At 42.9% G+C, this 16,652-nt stretch overlaps 1 protein-coding gene across 1 annotated transcript; it reads left to right on the forward strand.

The window, feature by feature from the left end:
* Nucleotides 1-11,750: 11,750 nt before the first annotated feature.
* Nucleotides 11,751-14,063, forward strand: NPPA (natriuretic peptide A). The gene is made up of 2 exons (XM_064730906.1): nucleotides 11,751-12,265; nucleotides 13,740-14,063. The coding sequence occupies exons 1-2, from the start codon at nucleotides 12,146-12,148 to the stop codon at nucleotides 14,061-14,063; spliced, it is 444 nt and encodes a 147-aa protein (XP_064586976.1). The 5' UTR covers nucleotides 11,751-12,145.
* The last annotated feature ends 2,589 nt before the right edge of the window (nucleotides 14,064-16,652 follow it).

Below are 16,652 nucleotides of genomic sequence, written 5' to 3' on the forward strand. Positions count from 1 at the left end.
GTGTTATCCCAGATAAAATGCTCAAGAAATATCCTCCTTACACCCTTCTCTTCCTACACAAACTTGCATCCTGTAAAATCCATTATGAGAGTCCAGATCAACATATCCAACCATCCATGTGACACTGAAGCTTTTAATAACTTTAATGTTTAAATAAACAATACACCATAGACATACCAAGAGCCTTCCCAAGACATGACCACTCACACACACTTCCATGACTAAACCCCAAAAAAGAGACACTCAGAACTTTGTTGCAGTGCATGCACCATGGTTTTGATTATGAAGAAATAATTTTATTGAAGCCTCTCAGTGTCTGGTCTATTATTTTCTCTGTTTTTAGCAGAAGTTGCTCTGGAAATTGAGGCACGTTCTCCACTCACCAGGAGAGGTCACCACACACCTCAGTAACCAAACCAGGAGCCCGGATGGGATCTCAAGAGAGGGACCTGGGTGAATGTCCCAGCTCGGAGCAGCTGGGGATGTGTCCTGTCCATGCTGCCCACAAAGGTTCTGTTTCTCTCTCCCGTGAGGAGTCAGGAAGGGCAGAAAACGAATGCCACAGCTTTCCTGCCTGCAGCTGCTCCCACTGCCAGTCCAGCCTTGCTCCATGCAGAAAAATTAGACCTCCAAACACCAAAGATGTCCCATAAAACACAGAGAATGAGAAACTTGGATTCTGAGCAGTTTGGTGCAAGATCAACCTATGAATTTCTGAGATCCAACCTAAAGATCATGTGGAAGCAAGGATGTCCAGATCAACACATCTAGTGATGAACTCAACCATCCGCGTGACACTGAAACTTTTAATAAATTTAATAATTTATTTTATAAATTTAAATAAGCACCCATTCATGGTGGTGCTGCTGTGCACTGAGCCTGCACAGCCCAGCTGCAGCCCACCCAGGGAGGGGAGGCAGGGGGACACCAAGAAAATGCTTGGAGCATTTTTCCAGCTAAATGTCAATGTCTCAGTGAGGAGCCCCTGGTGCCAGCATCCCTCACAGGCTCAGTGATCCCTCTGTGATGAAAGTGCTGCAGAAACACCACTGCCCTTTCAGCCAGCCAGGGAATGTTGGCCTGAGCAGCTGGGAGGGAGAAAAAGGCTAAAGGGGTCACTGAGCTTGGAAGGAGGAAGATGAGTTACTGCAGCAGGGCTCCAATGATCCCTTACCAAACCTAATTTATGTGCTGTCAACTTCAGTGCTCAGCAACCTCATGGGATGGGCAGGTAAATCCCCAGAGTGTGGAAACCCAGGGCACTGGGAATATTTCTGTGTCTGTTCCCTCAGGGCAGCACTGACTCTGACCCTCATTCATGGAGAAAGTTTCCTAAACTCCAGAATAGCCTGGAATCCACAAAAGTGTGAAATAAATTATAGAGAGCAGTGCAGGTGGATCACTTGGTGAGAAATTGAGGTTTGGGATTTTTAGTGTGTTGTGGATGGCAGCAAGATAGAGGGCACAGGGTGTTGTCCTGGGTTTCTTCTTCATGGGTTTGGGGGGCATTTTGTAATTGAGCAGAAAAGTCTGCATTGCAGCTCTGTGGGATCAGTTATTGGGTTAAAAGGGAAAATAATCCAGGTGTCAGCTCTTAATTGGACAGTTTAGTCTGAAAAGCCCTTGTACCAAGAGATTGTTGGCCATTTTGTGCCTTCTGATGAAAAGCTGCCCAACTCACAGCAGTGAGACTGTTTCAGTGATAAGGAATAATAAACACCTGAGTGTGAACATGAACTGCTGTCTCAGTGCCTTCAACCCAGACCCAGAGGAACCCACAGCTGGGACCCCCACACCAGAGGAATAGTTTGCCCTCATCTTGCTCCTAATCAGATTTCTGATGATACAGGAGAAATATCTCAGGAACCTGGTAAACAACTTCTGGAGATGAGCAACACACACCAACCTGCTTCCTTCCACCCTACATGAAAGACTTGCCATACAAAGGAACACTTCAAAAAGGGACACAAAGCCATTTTCTAACTCTAACTCCAAAACATTTTCTGCTGTCCTCAGGGGTTCATTCTTTCTCATAGACTGATGTTTGTGCTGAGGTCTCCATCTTAGCTGCAATGATAAATCTCTGTGAATATCCAGACCAAGGCATTAGGGTGAGAGGCAATGACACAAATGGCAATGGGAAAAATTCCAAGTGGATTTTGGTAAATCGTTGTTTCTTGAAGGTTTTCAAATTCACCTTGACAAGGCATTGAGAAATTTCATCTAAGCTGGCTCTGCTTTAGCTCAAGATTGCACCACAGACTTCTAGAAATCCTGTCCAGCCTTAATTATTCTTTTACCAGCACAGTCATAGATGAGGATTGTACTAATGAGAGTAACCAGAGAAACATTCAGCAGAACCCCAAAACAACTTCAGAGATCTCAAGGTTTTCTCAAGAAGATTTATTATCCATTTCTGCAGACCTGTGAGAAGCCATTCAAAACAACAAAACAATCCTGGGGAAAAGATGAACCTGAAACTGCCCTGACCTTTTCTCACTGTGTTGTTACATTGAGAAATACACACCTCAAACCTCTGGGATGATGATTTCAATTTCATTTACAAACAAGATTCATGTCAAATGTGGTTTTCACCAGCATCAACCACAAAAAAACCTCAACAATATAATAACATGAAACTTCCTTTTCCTTCACAGAGGGATGTTTCTAAGCTGTCTTCTTACAACACCCATTTAAAATGATACCTCAAACTGATCTGCACAAGAAAAAAGCATTGAAAACATTAAACCTGCTGACACATCACAGAATTATTTTTTCCAAGCTTCCAGGACCAACAAGTTGATACTGAAAACTGGTTTGCAAGCTTTCAGTAACTCAAATATCAGATGAAAAATACCAGATGGTCTTTAATTTCCATTTCCTCCATGTAGGTCCAGCTTGATGGCCTTTAACTCTGTGCATCACATGTGTGCAAAAATGCCATGAAAGGGCAAGAAGTGTTATTGCATCTCAATTTTTCAGTGAAGCCAAATTTCAAGCCTGTCCTTCCTTTCAGACTGATTGTGATTTAATAGAAAACGTGTACAATAGACAAAGATCACACAAAGGAACTATTTTAAGCTGGATCCAGGGAAAGAGGAATTTCTTCCTCAACTTAAGCCTTGTAGAAGTTTTCTGTGCATGTCAGGTTTTGGCCACACTCGCTGTCATTCAGGCCAATAACCACTGCAACTTGAATTTGTAATAATTGGTTTTCCCCTTCTTGTCCAAATCACACTCTTTCATCTCTGAAGTCAATAACATCATATTAATAAGTTATATATATTATTATGTTATGATAGCATTATTATGTAATAACACTCAGTTCTGAGCATGTTTTCTGAGCTCATCCCTCTGGTATGGAGCTCACAGTGACAAAGGAGCCAGGGGGATGTGGTGGGGACACCATTCACTTCCTTTCCCACTTCACAGCTCTCTCACAGTTATTTTCCTTTGGATAAAAAAATACAGGGTTAGCAGTGAGCCCAAGGAATCCTGAGCTGTGCTCACTCACGTACATCCGTGCCACCAAAACTCCAGATGGATGCTGCATTGCCTGAGTGGAAATTGCTCCTTTAATTCACCACCAGAAAAGAGAATTATTTCCTCCCTCCTCCTCGTCTTCCCCCTCCTCCTCCTGGGTGGATGAAACCAGATCAAAACCTCAAACCAATCCTTGCACCAGCAGGAACTCCAAAGGTAGATTTGGGAGGGGTTGGAGGGAGATATAAATGCTGATAGCTGGAGACACAGAGCAACACTGACCTGCAGAGACTTAAGGGAAGAGGGATCAGACACCAAACATGAACCTGAAACTCCTTTTTTGCCCTGGATTCCTTCTTCTGCTCATTGTCAGTCAAAACCAGGCAGGGGCCAGATCCATCTCCAGCTTGCAGGTAAGTGACTGAATAGAGCTGAAAGAAGCTGATGCTTCTTTAGGAATTGGACGTGTCAGATGAGCTCTGCTTCTTCCAAACCCATCCTAAAGAGATAACATGACAGCAGGAATGCTGAGATGGGCAGATTCAAAGTGATTAAACAGAGGAAATTAAAGTCATTGATCACTGGATTTAAATTTCTGATCACATGAGGTGATTGAAAGGAAAATATTTGGGGTTTTTTTCCTGTGGATTCAGTTAGGGGATTGTACATTCAGGGTCATCCTGTGAGTGTAGCAATGAGCTTTTGGAGTAAAGGAATTATTCTGGGAGGGCTGTGATCTGAAGCCCTGCAGCAGTCACCTGCCTGCACCCCTGAAATCCCTGGTTTTAGCTGAAAAAGGAATTAAGGGTTATGAATGCAGGATCTCCTCCTCACTCAGCTCAGCAGCAATGCAGCCCCTGCCTGTGACTGCCAGGTGCAGAATATAAGAAAAAGGGAAAGTATGTATGTGTACCTCTGTGTATTTGTTTGTGCAGGAGTTCCAAAACATTTCAGTTACTGCACTAGGGAGCTGGCATTGCCATATATGAAGTGACCTCTCAGTGTGCTAAGAAATGTATAAGATAATCCTTCAGAACCAATTTCAGCATGTCTCCTGCCATTGCATTAATTCTCTTAGATATCAACTATTTTTTTCTTTTTCCTTATTCACTATTTTTTTTCTTTTTCCTTATTCTTATTCCTTATTCTTTTTCCTTATTCCTTATTATTTCCTTATTTCCCTTATTTTTTCCTTTTCCTTATTCATTAAGGATGCCTTAATGCAATGGCAAGAGACGTGCTGAAATTGGTTCTGAAGGATTGTCTTATACATTCTTTGCACACTTTATGATGCCTTTTTCAAATTTTTAATAATTTTTCATAATTTTTCATAATTTATCCCTATAAATTACGAAAAATTTGAAAAAGGCATCATAAAGCGTGCAAAGAAATGTCCAAGATAATTTCTAAGATTTATTCGCAGTTCTAGGAAACACTTAACTGGCAGTCTGGCAGCTCAGAAATACATCCTCAGATTTAGCACTGAGTACGGCTTACATGGAAATAATGAGAGTTTCCCAAACCCCTCCTTCTTATCTTTTCCCACTTCCTGCCCTTCCCTTTTTCCAGAGCGTGTCCAAATTGCTGGATGAGGACCTGGAGCATCCCCTGGTGTCAGAAGAGTGGGAGCATGAGCAGGACGAGCTGATGGCAGGAGATGTCCTTGATCAGCCAGATACTGAACTGCAGTGGGTGCAAAGCACCAGGGAGCAGCCCAGGGACGTTCCCGTGGCTGATGCTGCTGCCACCCAGAGATTCCTCAGCCACCTCCTGAGCTCACCCCGCAGATACCAGGGCAGAAGGAAAAAGGGGCTCCCCAAACCACACAGGGGCTGTTTTGGTGTCAGACTGGACAGAATTGGGTCACTGAGTGGATTAGGATGCTGACTCTGCTGTGGTAAGAGAGAGGCAGAGGCTGCTGGTGTGTGTTCATATATAACTTGCAGAAATATGCAAAAGAGCAGAGTTAGTTCAGCTTTAAGGAAATGGTGCCTTAAAGTTAAGTTTCCCCCTCCTATCACAAACAGAATTTTTTATTTTACTTTCCTCAGAATTCACTGTCATCAGATGTAGATTTAAAACCTGTGAATGCCACTCCTCTGTTTTATTTGCTTTCCCTCCTTTCTCTGAGTCAGCTGTGAGCATTTCATCTTGTCTTAGAAAATCAGAGAGGTTTTTCCTCTCTGCTCCCCAGGGATAATTGCTTCAATCCAAACAAACTCTAAGCAGAGCAGTGGAGCTAAATCTGCCTCTAGAACAGCAAGAAAACAGTTAATTTCCATATGTGAAACCCTTTATACTTCTATTTCTTATTGATCTTCTTTATTGACAGGATAACTTTGGGGTTTCAAACACCCCTTGCCTGCTACAGTTCTGCTCTGTACTGAGCAAACAAACCCACTTCTCCCATGATTTACTTGTCCAACAAAATGCACCTTTGCTGTACTGCCTGTTTGTATCAGAGTATTTATTTGTCAACATCTATCTGAAAATTAATTGCAGAAAACTACATTTGTACTCTTTGTTTACTGACTGTATAAATAAACAAGTCTCATTATGTCACAGGTAATAAACTGTTTTCCATAATGTAATGAATTTGCCTCGAGGTTTGCTGTGTGATTTGTTCATATTTCATTCCTGAAACAGAGCCCTAGTTTGCAGTTAGACATTGGAATTCAGGAGCATTTCAGAGGGTTTTTGTCTGATAAACAGAAACCAAAGCCCCAAATCTCTGACCCACAATTTGAACAAAGGGCAGCTCTCTTAGCAGACATCACTAGAAAGCAGTGACTCTGCATTTGCATCCGCCACTGATGGAGGAAAACAAATTTTCCTTAGTATTTGTTTTATTTAAAAAAAAAGAAAAAAGAAACAAAAACCCACAATACAAAAAAAAATTATAAAAAAAACAAAAAAATCACACAAGAAACCCAAACACCACCAACTCTCCATAGCAATCCAGTATTTGAAAAATCCACTCTTAGAAGGAACAAATTGAAAAACATATCCTGAAGGCTTCTCTGTTTAACATTTTTGGTTAGGTCTTATGTTGTTTGCTAGTTAATCTGTTTAATTTAACTTTATTAACAAAGCAACAGCAACTGTGAAAATGCACTGAGCAGGTATTTGTTGCCATATGCATACACAGCCCTGATACAATGACTTTAGTTCATAATGAATTTGTTACACTCTGAATTGCCATTCCTAAGAGAAAAATCACAAGAAAATTAAGATTTCTACCAATCAAAAAAAGAATTAAAGTCCAGAGTGAAAACTGTGTTATTCTTTCATCTTCCAGCATAATTCCATACCAATAGCCAGCCTATACATGGCTTAAAATCATATCTTGTGACACCTGGAGTTAATGAGAAGTTTGCAGCCTCCTTTCTGATAATCCTGAGTCTAAAGCTTGTTCCTGGCTCCCAGTAGCCCTAGAGCAGGGATGTTGTCACAGACATAAAGGTTTCTTAATGTTGAAATTTCACTGAAAACCCAGTGGAAGGCAAGAACTACTGAAGTTTATTTGCAGAAAAATAAGAGGTCAGAGCAGGTTGAAGTCTGAGCTGCGAGCACCTGTGAACAGAATCCTACAGAAGATGAATAAGAAGCAGATAAGAATTGCAATTACAGAGGTCAGGCTGGTGATGTGCCACCCCATCACCTGGCAATTTGTGGGAACACTTTAAAAAGGCACTTTTCTCAAAGCAAGAGCAATTTATCTCACATAAAAGCCTCTATAATTAGATCCCCAAGACTGAAGCCAGGTGTGGTTGTACTTTAGGTAATTTGCTGGGTTCTATTAGCATTTAAATAATCCAAGCTAAGCTTTGAAGTGAGGATGCCAGTCAGATGAGGGAAGCTCCTCTCGAGCTGTGCCCTTTCCATCTTTGCTAAGAAGCAATGCATGAATTTACAGACCAGGGTAACACAAGCTGCTGAGGACAAAAGCCTCCAATAAAAGTACTCCTACATGGAAAGAAACATTCAGATATCTTTCTCAAATATGTGTGCTTTTGGTGTGTCTGATTTGAAGTGATGTAAGGCAGAAACTGAGATTTGGTCTCATCCAAGACTCACTTCTGGCTAGCTTATTATCAGAGGGCCAATTGTATTTATTCCCCTTGGGCTTTAAAAATAGCTTTGAAAACACACCGGGGAGCAGCTGCAGGTGCCGGCAAAGGGCTGCGAGGGCTTCAGCACCGGGGACAGACGCCAATGGCCCCGCCGGGCTGCCCCAGCCTGCCCGGGGCTCCCTGAGCACTGAGCCTGCAGGGTCCAGCACACAGACAATGTGACACAATCACCGGGAGAAACAACCCGTGCTTGGGATGAAAATTTAACTCCCCCCTTGGAAAAAGTGAGGCACCACTTAATTGCATCCTCTTAATTGCAGGATGGCCACTCCAGACATTTTTACATTTCTGTTTTGATTCTTGTCTGATGGCCTCACCGATTAATTTCCTTCTCAATCTAACCATCATGCAGGGAAAGAGAGCCTGGGTGCGGTGTGGTGTCGCAGACATCTTTTATGAAAAGTCTTTTCCTTAGGATTTTTCCTCCTGAGAAGCTGAGAGGGCTCAGGAACAAAATGTAAACAATGGTTATCTGCTGCTGTGGAATGCAACAGGTGGATCTTTGATTAGCCCATGTTGGTTGTTTCTAATTAATGGCCAATCACAGTCAGCTGGCTCGGACTCTGTCTGAGCCACAAGCCTTTGTTATTCATTCTTTCCTTTTCTATTCTTAGCCAGCCTTCTGATGAAATCCTTTCTTCTATTCTTTTAGTATAGTTTTAATATAAAATATATCATAAAATAATAAATCAAGCCTTCTGAAACATGGAGTCAGATCCTTCTTTTCCCTCATCCTCACACCCCTGTGAACGCGGTCACAGTGTGGCACAGTTTTGTCAAAGGTTTTGTCACTGGGAGATGAAAGGAATCCAAACCCAGGCTGTCCCTGAGAACAGGAGGCTCTGCACACACAGCTCACAGTGCCCAGCCCAGCGTGGCAGCAGCAGAATGGACGCAGTGCCAGGATGTGCAGCAGGTCAGGGCAGCACTTGGGGCAGGTCTGTCCATCTGCACATGGAACCCACACAGTGCCAACCCCAGGGTTACAGTCCTTACCCTCACAGGGCTGAAAAACAAGGACACAGAATCACCTGGCTGGGGAAGGGGCAGTGCCATCTCCTCATCACAGCACCCACACACCGGCTGCCAGCAGCATCTCTCTGATCTGAACAACCAGAGCTGCTCTGACGGAGCCTCCTGGCACCACAGCTCCCACCCCACACCCTGGGCAGCAGGGGGAATGTGCCAGGTTCCCCAAAACCAGTCACAGAAAGCTTTGCAGAAGAACCTTCTGCCCTGTTAAGGCAGATATTTTACTGGGGAAATGCCCAGCTGTGTCAGAACTCAGTGCATCCCTCTGGGTGTCCAGAGTTGCCAAGGACCCCATTGGGGGGCTCAGAGACCCTGGCATGCTGCCCAGAGCACCTGGGGATTTGATTTTGACCCCTGGAGCAAGTTGTCAGCTTTGTATGAGGACCTGAAAGTCACACAGGTTTGAATGGTGTAACAACAAAATGATCACAGGGTGAAAATGTGGATTTTAGGATTTTTGGTAGGGGGGTTATGGGGACAAGATGGAGGAACTTGGGTGTGTCCATCCTTTCCTCTTCTTCTTCTTGTTCTCCATTTTCTGCAGTGATGTTGGCACTTTGGGATTGGTTTAGAGTAGAAGCTCACTGTCTAACGCAGGTGGTAGGTATTGGGAATTAAGTGTAAATATGTTATACGTAGTTTGTGGTATAAAAGGACAACACAAAGAGTGCCTGTGGCTGCCCTGCTGAGCAGAAAGAAAATTTTATAGATAAGAATTAATAAACAACCTCAAGACTGAAAAGTGAAGAGTCCAGACTCGTTCTTCAGTTGTGCAGGCTGAAACAGAGACACCCTGCACATCTCAGGGCTGCAATTAATAACCAAAACCCGAGACAGCTGAGCATGGGCAATGCCAGATCTTGACTTTACTGCTAGGCTATAAAGCCTAAAGTCCATATTAATTTACCTGGGTGATAAGACTGAGATAAACAAGTGACTTTTATAGCTTAACAATGATGAGCTGAGTTCTGACATTTCACACTCCGTTTGCTTTGGCAGAACTGCAAGATGGATAACTGAGGGCAGAATTTGGCTGTGAAAATACAACTGCTACTGTGACCGGCAGCCATTTCATCCCATGTCTACACTTCACTACATTGTACATGGAATACAGCACAAATTTTTCCTTAGAAGCTTCCTTTTTCTTAGAAAAGTGTTGTCAAGGCTGCTGCATCTTATTTATCTGCCATGGAACACAGAAGATGAAAAAGAATGAACCAGTAAATAAAGGACTATCTTGGGGTATGACTTAATGACTAAAATCCTGGACAATTAGATTGTTTCACAGGGACAGGTCACTGAAAGCAAAATATTTCACATCTGAGATTAATATTGTGTCTCTCAATTTCTTGCTGCTGGGTTTGTGCCACAGGGGCTGCTGTACAAAACAAAAATAAAAACAAAACAAAACAAATTAAAAAAAAACCAAAACAGACACAAAGGAAATGTCAGAGCAAGCTACAAAATGTTTTTGTACAGAGAGCACTAGAGAATACTTAGTGTGGGGGGATGTGAAAGGAAAGAAACAAGAAATACAACAATAACCGATTCCAATTATCTTAAATTGGACACTCAAAATGAACGAATAATTCTGGTTTATCTTCTCCCACTTTTGCAGTTTACAAAACAAAGTGTAACAAACACCTTGGCACAAACAAACAAAGAGCAGCAGGAAGAGAAAATTTGTAACTAATTAACAAATTATACAGACACTGCAGTATAGAATGTTAAATATAAAAAATAAGCTATCAGGATCTTAATTCTTTTTTAAAAACACAAAATAAGAAAGTGTAATAATACAAAATTAATAACACAAAAAAATACAATAATACAAAACAAATAGTGTTGCCTTTATGTTCTGAAACAAATAAAGCATTGAGGAAAAACACAGAGAACTCTTTTAATAAAGGGCTTCATCAGAACATACACAGAGTTGGGCTGACTTCGGGCTATATTAGGAAGAAGTAGCATTTGAGCATGACTTCACAACCTTGAGAATGTCCTTTCTGGTATAATTTTGGTAGCTGATCATGTGAGCAGTATGTGCACATGTTTGTACATAAACACCATATTAAGACATATAAGACATGGGCAATAGTTTTTCATTCTATTGTTATTTTGAAAGCATACTCAGGTTTTTCTTTCAAGATATATGTTCATATGAAAAGTCAACAAATTATTACTAGACTGACATTCAACTTACTCCTATATTTGTTGTTGTTTCAATTTAAAATAACAAGAAACATTAGGAAAATGAAAAAAAGCTATTGCTTCATGATTTAGAACTCTCTTGCATTTCTGTAAAAGGATTAATTTTTAGTTATACTATATGTACAAAGACAAAAACGGAAGAGAAATTTGAAGCATTTCTGTACTTCTGTAATTTCTCATCTAAGAACAGGCAGTTTCTAGCAAATTTTAAGACATCCAGCACTTAAACAAATAAATACTTTTAATTTTTTTATATATTATATTTAAGATTTTGTTTTAACTTCTCACAAAACTCACATATACACAGATTCATCCATTCTTTCTTCGGGACAGATTCTGAATAAAACCAGCTAAGTTCTCATTGAACAGGTTTCTTTCTTGTATGACGGTAAAATAAGATTATTGCTGAAACTGGCTGCCTGTTCTTTGTATTTTATTGATGCAGGGTGAAGCCTTACCATGAGTGCTTACAGAAATCCCATTATTTAAGCTTTTGGCTGTTGACAAACTCTAGTGTTTGTCAGCGGTGCCGAGCCGGTTGTCGCGCAGGGCTGGAGGTGCTCGCTCTCCCCACTGCCGGTTCTGCACTGAGCTGCAGGTCCAGGGGCTGCTCTTGTTGCTAACACACAAACACAGAGTTTCTGTGGTGATATCACCTCAGGAGCAATGGGAAAATGGCCCAAATCTGGGATTTTCAGCACATTTTCTGTAGGTGGTGGCCGCGCATATTCCATATAAGAAGTGTGCACAATGCTTTAGGTGTCCTGAAAGACAATTTATCGTCATTCTTGACTCTTCACCAAACACTGATCTGAAAGCCTGCTCTTTCCCCTGTAAAAGGCATTTTCTTTATGGAAATCTTCTAAGTGAGCAAAGTTTAGAGCAGTTTTGGGATTGTTTCCCATCTCTGTAAATCTGACCATAGGGGTCTCTTGAAAGAGAATTGCTAAGAATTTCCAACTGGACTATGTAATCACAGCTCCTGGTATCAAGAGGAGGGGGAGTGACATGAAATCACTGACTTGTGACATACATTCCTCAGCAACAGCAGCTGCTGCCTAATGACAGCTAATAAAGGGAATCTTCCCTTGACAGAGCTGCATGCCTGCAGTGGGACTGGAATGTGCCCGAGATAAACCCACTGATAACCTAGGAAGCAGGGATCACCCAAAGAGTATAAAAGACGAGCTTCACAAGAGACACAACACCACGAGGAAGAAAGAGACTTGAAGGGACATCTCAGAAGAAACAGCTTGAACTTCCCAACTCCCAACGAGCTCAGCGCCATGGACACTAAAGGCTCATTTTTCTATGGCTTCCTTTTGCTGCTGCTCATCCAGCTCCAGCCCAGCAGAGCCAACCCCATCTACAGCCTCAGCCCTGCCAAAGAACTGGCCAGCATGGAGGTGAGGACTCTCATTTTGCAAGGGTAAACTTTTGGGGGGCTCAGCAGGGTGTGAGGGGGTGATTTGCCTTCCTTTTGCATGGTTGGGTTGCAATAACCACATCAGACATCTCATGCTGGGGGACAAAGCTTTTCAGAGGGGTTCAGAGAAGCTCTGTAGGGAAATATCCTCCTGTGTTGGGTTCACCCCAGCTCCTGGGCAGTAGTGGGAACCAAAATTGTGATTGCAGGATGTCTGGTTTGGTGTTTCGGTTCTTTTTCTTTTAAAGACACATCTTCCAGGGAACAAAGTTCCAGGGAAGGAAAAAATCATCAGAGTAGCTCTGTAAGAACAAATAGAAAACTCTGAGGTGGGGTCCTGTCTATGTGCTTACCCCTGCTCCACAGGGCAGCCATATGGCTCTAGCTTTGTGAATTTGAGAGACCTGCTTGTGTATGGATGAGAGATGAGGAGGTAGAGTGGAGCACCCAAAGACAAACTTTTAGAAATTTTACTAGAGGAATAACACATTAATTTAGTGTGGCTCATCCAGAAAAGCTTCCAGAGCTATAAAATTACCGCTAAGCATTTTAACAAATGATAGAGAAAATCTATTGTTACAGCATAGTACAAGCTTGAGACTCTGATGGGATCTGAAAGCTCAAACCTTTCCTTGGGCTGGTTGGTACCAGTAACCAGCTTCCCAAAGCTGTTCTCAGGCCCTAAGAACAAACTCCCTGAGCTGATAAGGACAATTTGAGGTAAAGCTGCATCTGGGGTGTTTCCAGCAGCCAGGAAGAGTGGCTTCCAAATGCACTCACTGTCAGGCAAGCCATAAGGCTCATTCCTCTATATTCATATTCTAGAGTTGGGCAATTAGATTCCTCTAATTGGTTGAGCTGCCCTTGAGGAGGTTATCTGACCCCAGTTACACAAAGCTTTACAAATTACAAAGAATGGTGCCGAGCAAGCAGTCACACAGCAGGCTGTATGAATTTACCACACAGGTATTTTCAGTTACTTTCAGGAGTAGCAATCCTGTAATCCCTGGGGCAGGAAAACACTAGAGCTTCTCCAAATGATGTCCATTGAAATAGCCAGGGGTGACAAAGCAGTAACATGGGAGTGGGCTGTGTGGCTGGAGGTTCTCTCGGGCTGTGTACCACTGGTGGGCTGAGCAGACCCTGTCCAACCCACATCTTGCATTTTCTTCTCTGCCATCGTGTTCTAAACTTGCCATTAAGATGCACATGATGGCAAGCAGCTTCACTCAGTTCACAAGGTGAAGCTATGCCTTCCCATAGATGGAATTAGTGTGAACAGGGAAATAATGCAGAGGACAGAACCCAACAACACCAGCAAGGCTGGGATCCAACCTGTCAGTGTCCCCAGGGTGGGCTATGGGACCATGGATGAACACAGAACAGAATGACTGGAATAATTAGCAAATGACAACAAAACAAGGAATTTCATTCAGTTAATCCTGTTCTTACAGGCTCTGCTGGAAAGACTGGAGGACAAGTTTGCAATGATGGAAGCCCTGGAGTCCAATCCTGACCTGCAGGAACCCAAAGCGCAGGAGGAGATCCTGCCGGAACTCACCGATGACGGCGACAACCAGAAGGCTGAACCCAGGCTGGCACCCAACACCCCCCTGTCCTACAGGGAGCCCCTCCTCAAGGGACTGAGGGGGCTGCAGATGCCCAGGATGATGAGGGATTCTGGCTGCTTTGGGAGGAGGATTGACAGGATTGGCTCCCTCAGTGGGATGGGCTGCAATGGTGAGTCCTGGCTAAGCCATTTCACCGAACAGCACTGACCGTGTCCGTGCCATGGCAGGGAGCAGCTTCTCCTTTAAATCTTTAAGAAAAAGTCTCAGAATAGAATTAATTTGAGCCTAGTATTGGTTTTTCAAAAGCATTGCTGACAATGGTGACACGTACCTACACAAGAACACATCCTAATAACATTTATTTCATGTTTGGTTTGCAGGTTACCGGAGGAATTAGGATCAGCCTCCCTAGAACCTGCTCTGAAGAATGCTTTACAGTACCCCTTCCTCCCAAGATGAAAGCCAGATGCTTTCCAAGCTCCTCAACAGAAAGTTATTCCTATTTTTATTTATTTATTTATTTATTTATTTGATGTTTTTTAAAGAACGTTTCTTACGTTAGCACTGCCAGACCATCTTTAAATAAAACTAACACGTTAGACATCTGTGCTGGACCTCTCTCCTGTCTGTTGCATTAAATTTTCTTGCATTTGCCTAAAGTCAAAATCTTAAGTTTTATTAATATTCTGGTACCCACAAGCCTGGATCTTACTTACATGAGACAGAGAAAACTTAGTAAAAATGAAAATGAGTTTTTGACTAGAGGCTTTTCCTCTGCAGTAAGAAATGCTAACAGGTTAGCAGGAAAAAAAAAAAAAAAAACAACTTGCTTAAAATTGAAAGATCATCATGAGTCCTCCTATAGACAGGGTTTCAGTGATAAGAGAGTCCTTTTGCTGGTTTAAATTATTCAGTCATGGGAACTGCCACAAATGCCTCAAGTAAGCAAAAGAAAAGAAAATAAATAAAGAAAAGAAAAGAAATACATGAAAAGAAATAAATAAAACCATAACACTCCACAAATTTCAAGATAACCAGAGGGAGGAAAGGGAATTCATTGTATATGCTTTCTAGCAGTGACCCAATAAAGGTTACGAGCATCAACACAAAGATACATCATGAACTGTGTCTTGTCTCACTCTGCACGGGGCTGAGATGCTGATTCCCAGAATTTCTTGAAGGATCCTCAAAGGTTTGAATATTATCATGAGAGGGTAGGTGGGATCACTGAACTACACAGCAGCTTGTATGCAAAAATCATTTATCACTTTCTGGGAGTGGCTCCTTGCAAAATTGTCCTGACATGGCTAATGGGAACACTGCAAGTCTGATTAAGGTTTATTTAACCTTGCTAGATTTCACACCTAGGAGCTGAATTTGACCCAAAACTATTTTAGCACCCCACAAAAGAAGGAAATATTGCCAAAAACACACATTCAGTCAGCATCCCAAGGAACAGAGAGCTTGGATCCCCATGTGAGCCCCAGCAGTGGCACCAAGCCCAGCTCACACAACTGTCCTGTGTCCTGCATGTTCTGCTAGGAACTGTGTTATTTTGAGCACCTCATGAGTGTCATTCCCAGAACCTCAGTGCATTCCCATGGACCTGAGTACCCTGAGAAGCTTGTTCATGGCTTAGGAAGGCAGCACAGCACAGACTCAGCTGGAACAATCCAATTCTGACTTTGCTTATGCAAAGGTGCCAGGAACAGTGCGTGGTGAGGATGAGGAATTGGACTGCAGGTGTTCCAGAGCTGCTGACAACAGCTCTCAGGGGCCACAGCTCCAGGGAAAGGGTAAATTCAAGCACACAGCCCTCCTTGCACAAGGCCAGTCACAGCTCAAGGTGCTGCAACGCTGACAGGGCTCATGTCACACATCACATTTGTGACAAGCCACCCTCCAGTCACTCCCTGCAGTGCTGACACGGCCTCCAAGAGGTTTCTGTGTGCTCCTCTCCACGCTGGGCCTTGTGATTCTTTCCTGGGGAAGGAGGGCAGAAGGCCAATCTGAGGGACTAATTTTGGAACACTCCAACAGGAAACCAGAGTGTGATACAAATCCTCTCCTTCCAGCAGCACCAGCTACAGATAAAATGCTTTGTGGAATAGTGTCCACACAGCTTTCCCTGACAGGAGAATAAATTCTCAGGCTGAGATTCCCAGCAGCCTCTCTGCAGTGAAAGGTACAGTGACTTTGCATTTACTCAATTTCACAGATCATGGGGGTGTGAAGTCACCCTTTGGGGGGATAATGGGGCTTTGTCTTTTTAAAAGTTTTCCAAACACACCCCCTGCAGCACGATGGGAACATGCAGGTGGATCCCTCTACACCAGAAATGAACAACAGCCTGACTTCCCCTGTGCTGCTGAAAGCAACAACAATTCATGTACTCTGACAACAGCTGGAACTGAATTTTACCCAGTCAAGCACAGCTTGCACAGACACCGTAAATTGTCCCTCCCTGTCAGTCCCTCAAGGCACAAAACACTGATTAGTTCAGTGGAATGTGCTAAAAATGGCAAGAAGAGGCAATGCTTCCTGACCTAAAGCCAGGTGGGTCCAGTATTAGCAGCAAGCCAGTTCCTGGTGGAACAAGTCTGTATGAGCTTGCAGACAGTGAGTTAATAGACCCTGCAGTCTGGGAGAACCTAATGGAGGGTAAGCAATCGAGGAAAAAAGCATCTCTGACTGGATTTTTACTGCTACTACCGAGCTGTAAAGCACCCTCAGGGAAATCCTGCAGCCAGGGCAGAATAGTGCTGCACTGGGAAAAGCTGAATGGGAGAAACTCAA

The sequence above is a fragment of the Zonotrichia leucophrys genome, chromosome 21, assembly GCF_028769735.1.
Source record: "Zonotrichia leucophrys gambelii isolate GWCS_2022_RI chromosome 21, RI_Zleu_2.0, whole genome shotgun sequence".
NCBI classification, from domain to species: Eukaryota; Metazoa; Chordata; class Aves; order Passeriformes; family Passerellidae; genus Zonotrichia; species Zonotrichia leucophrys.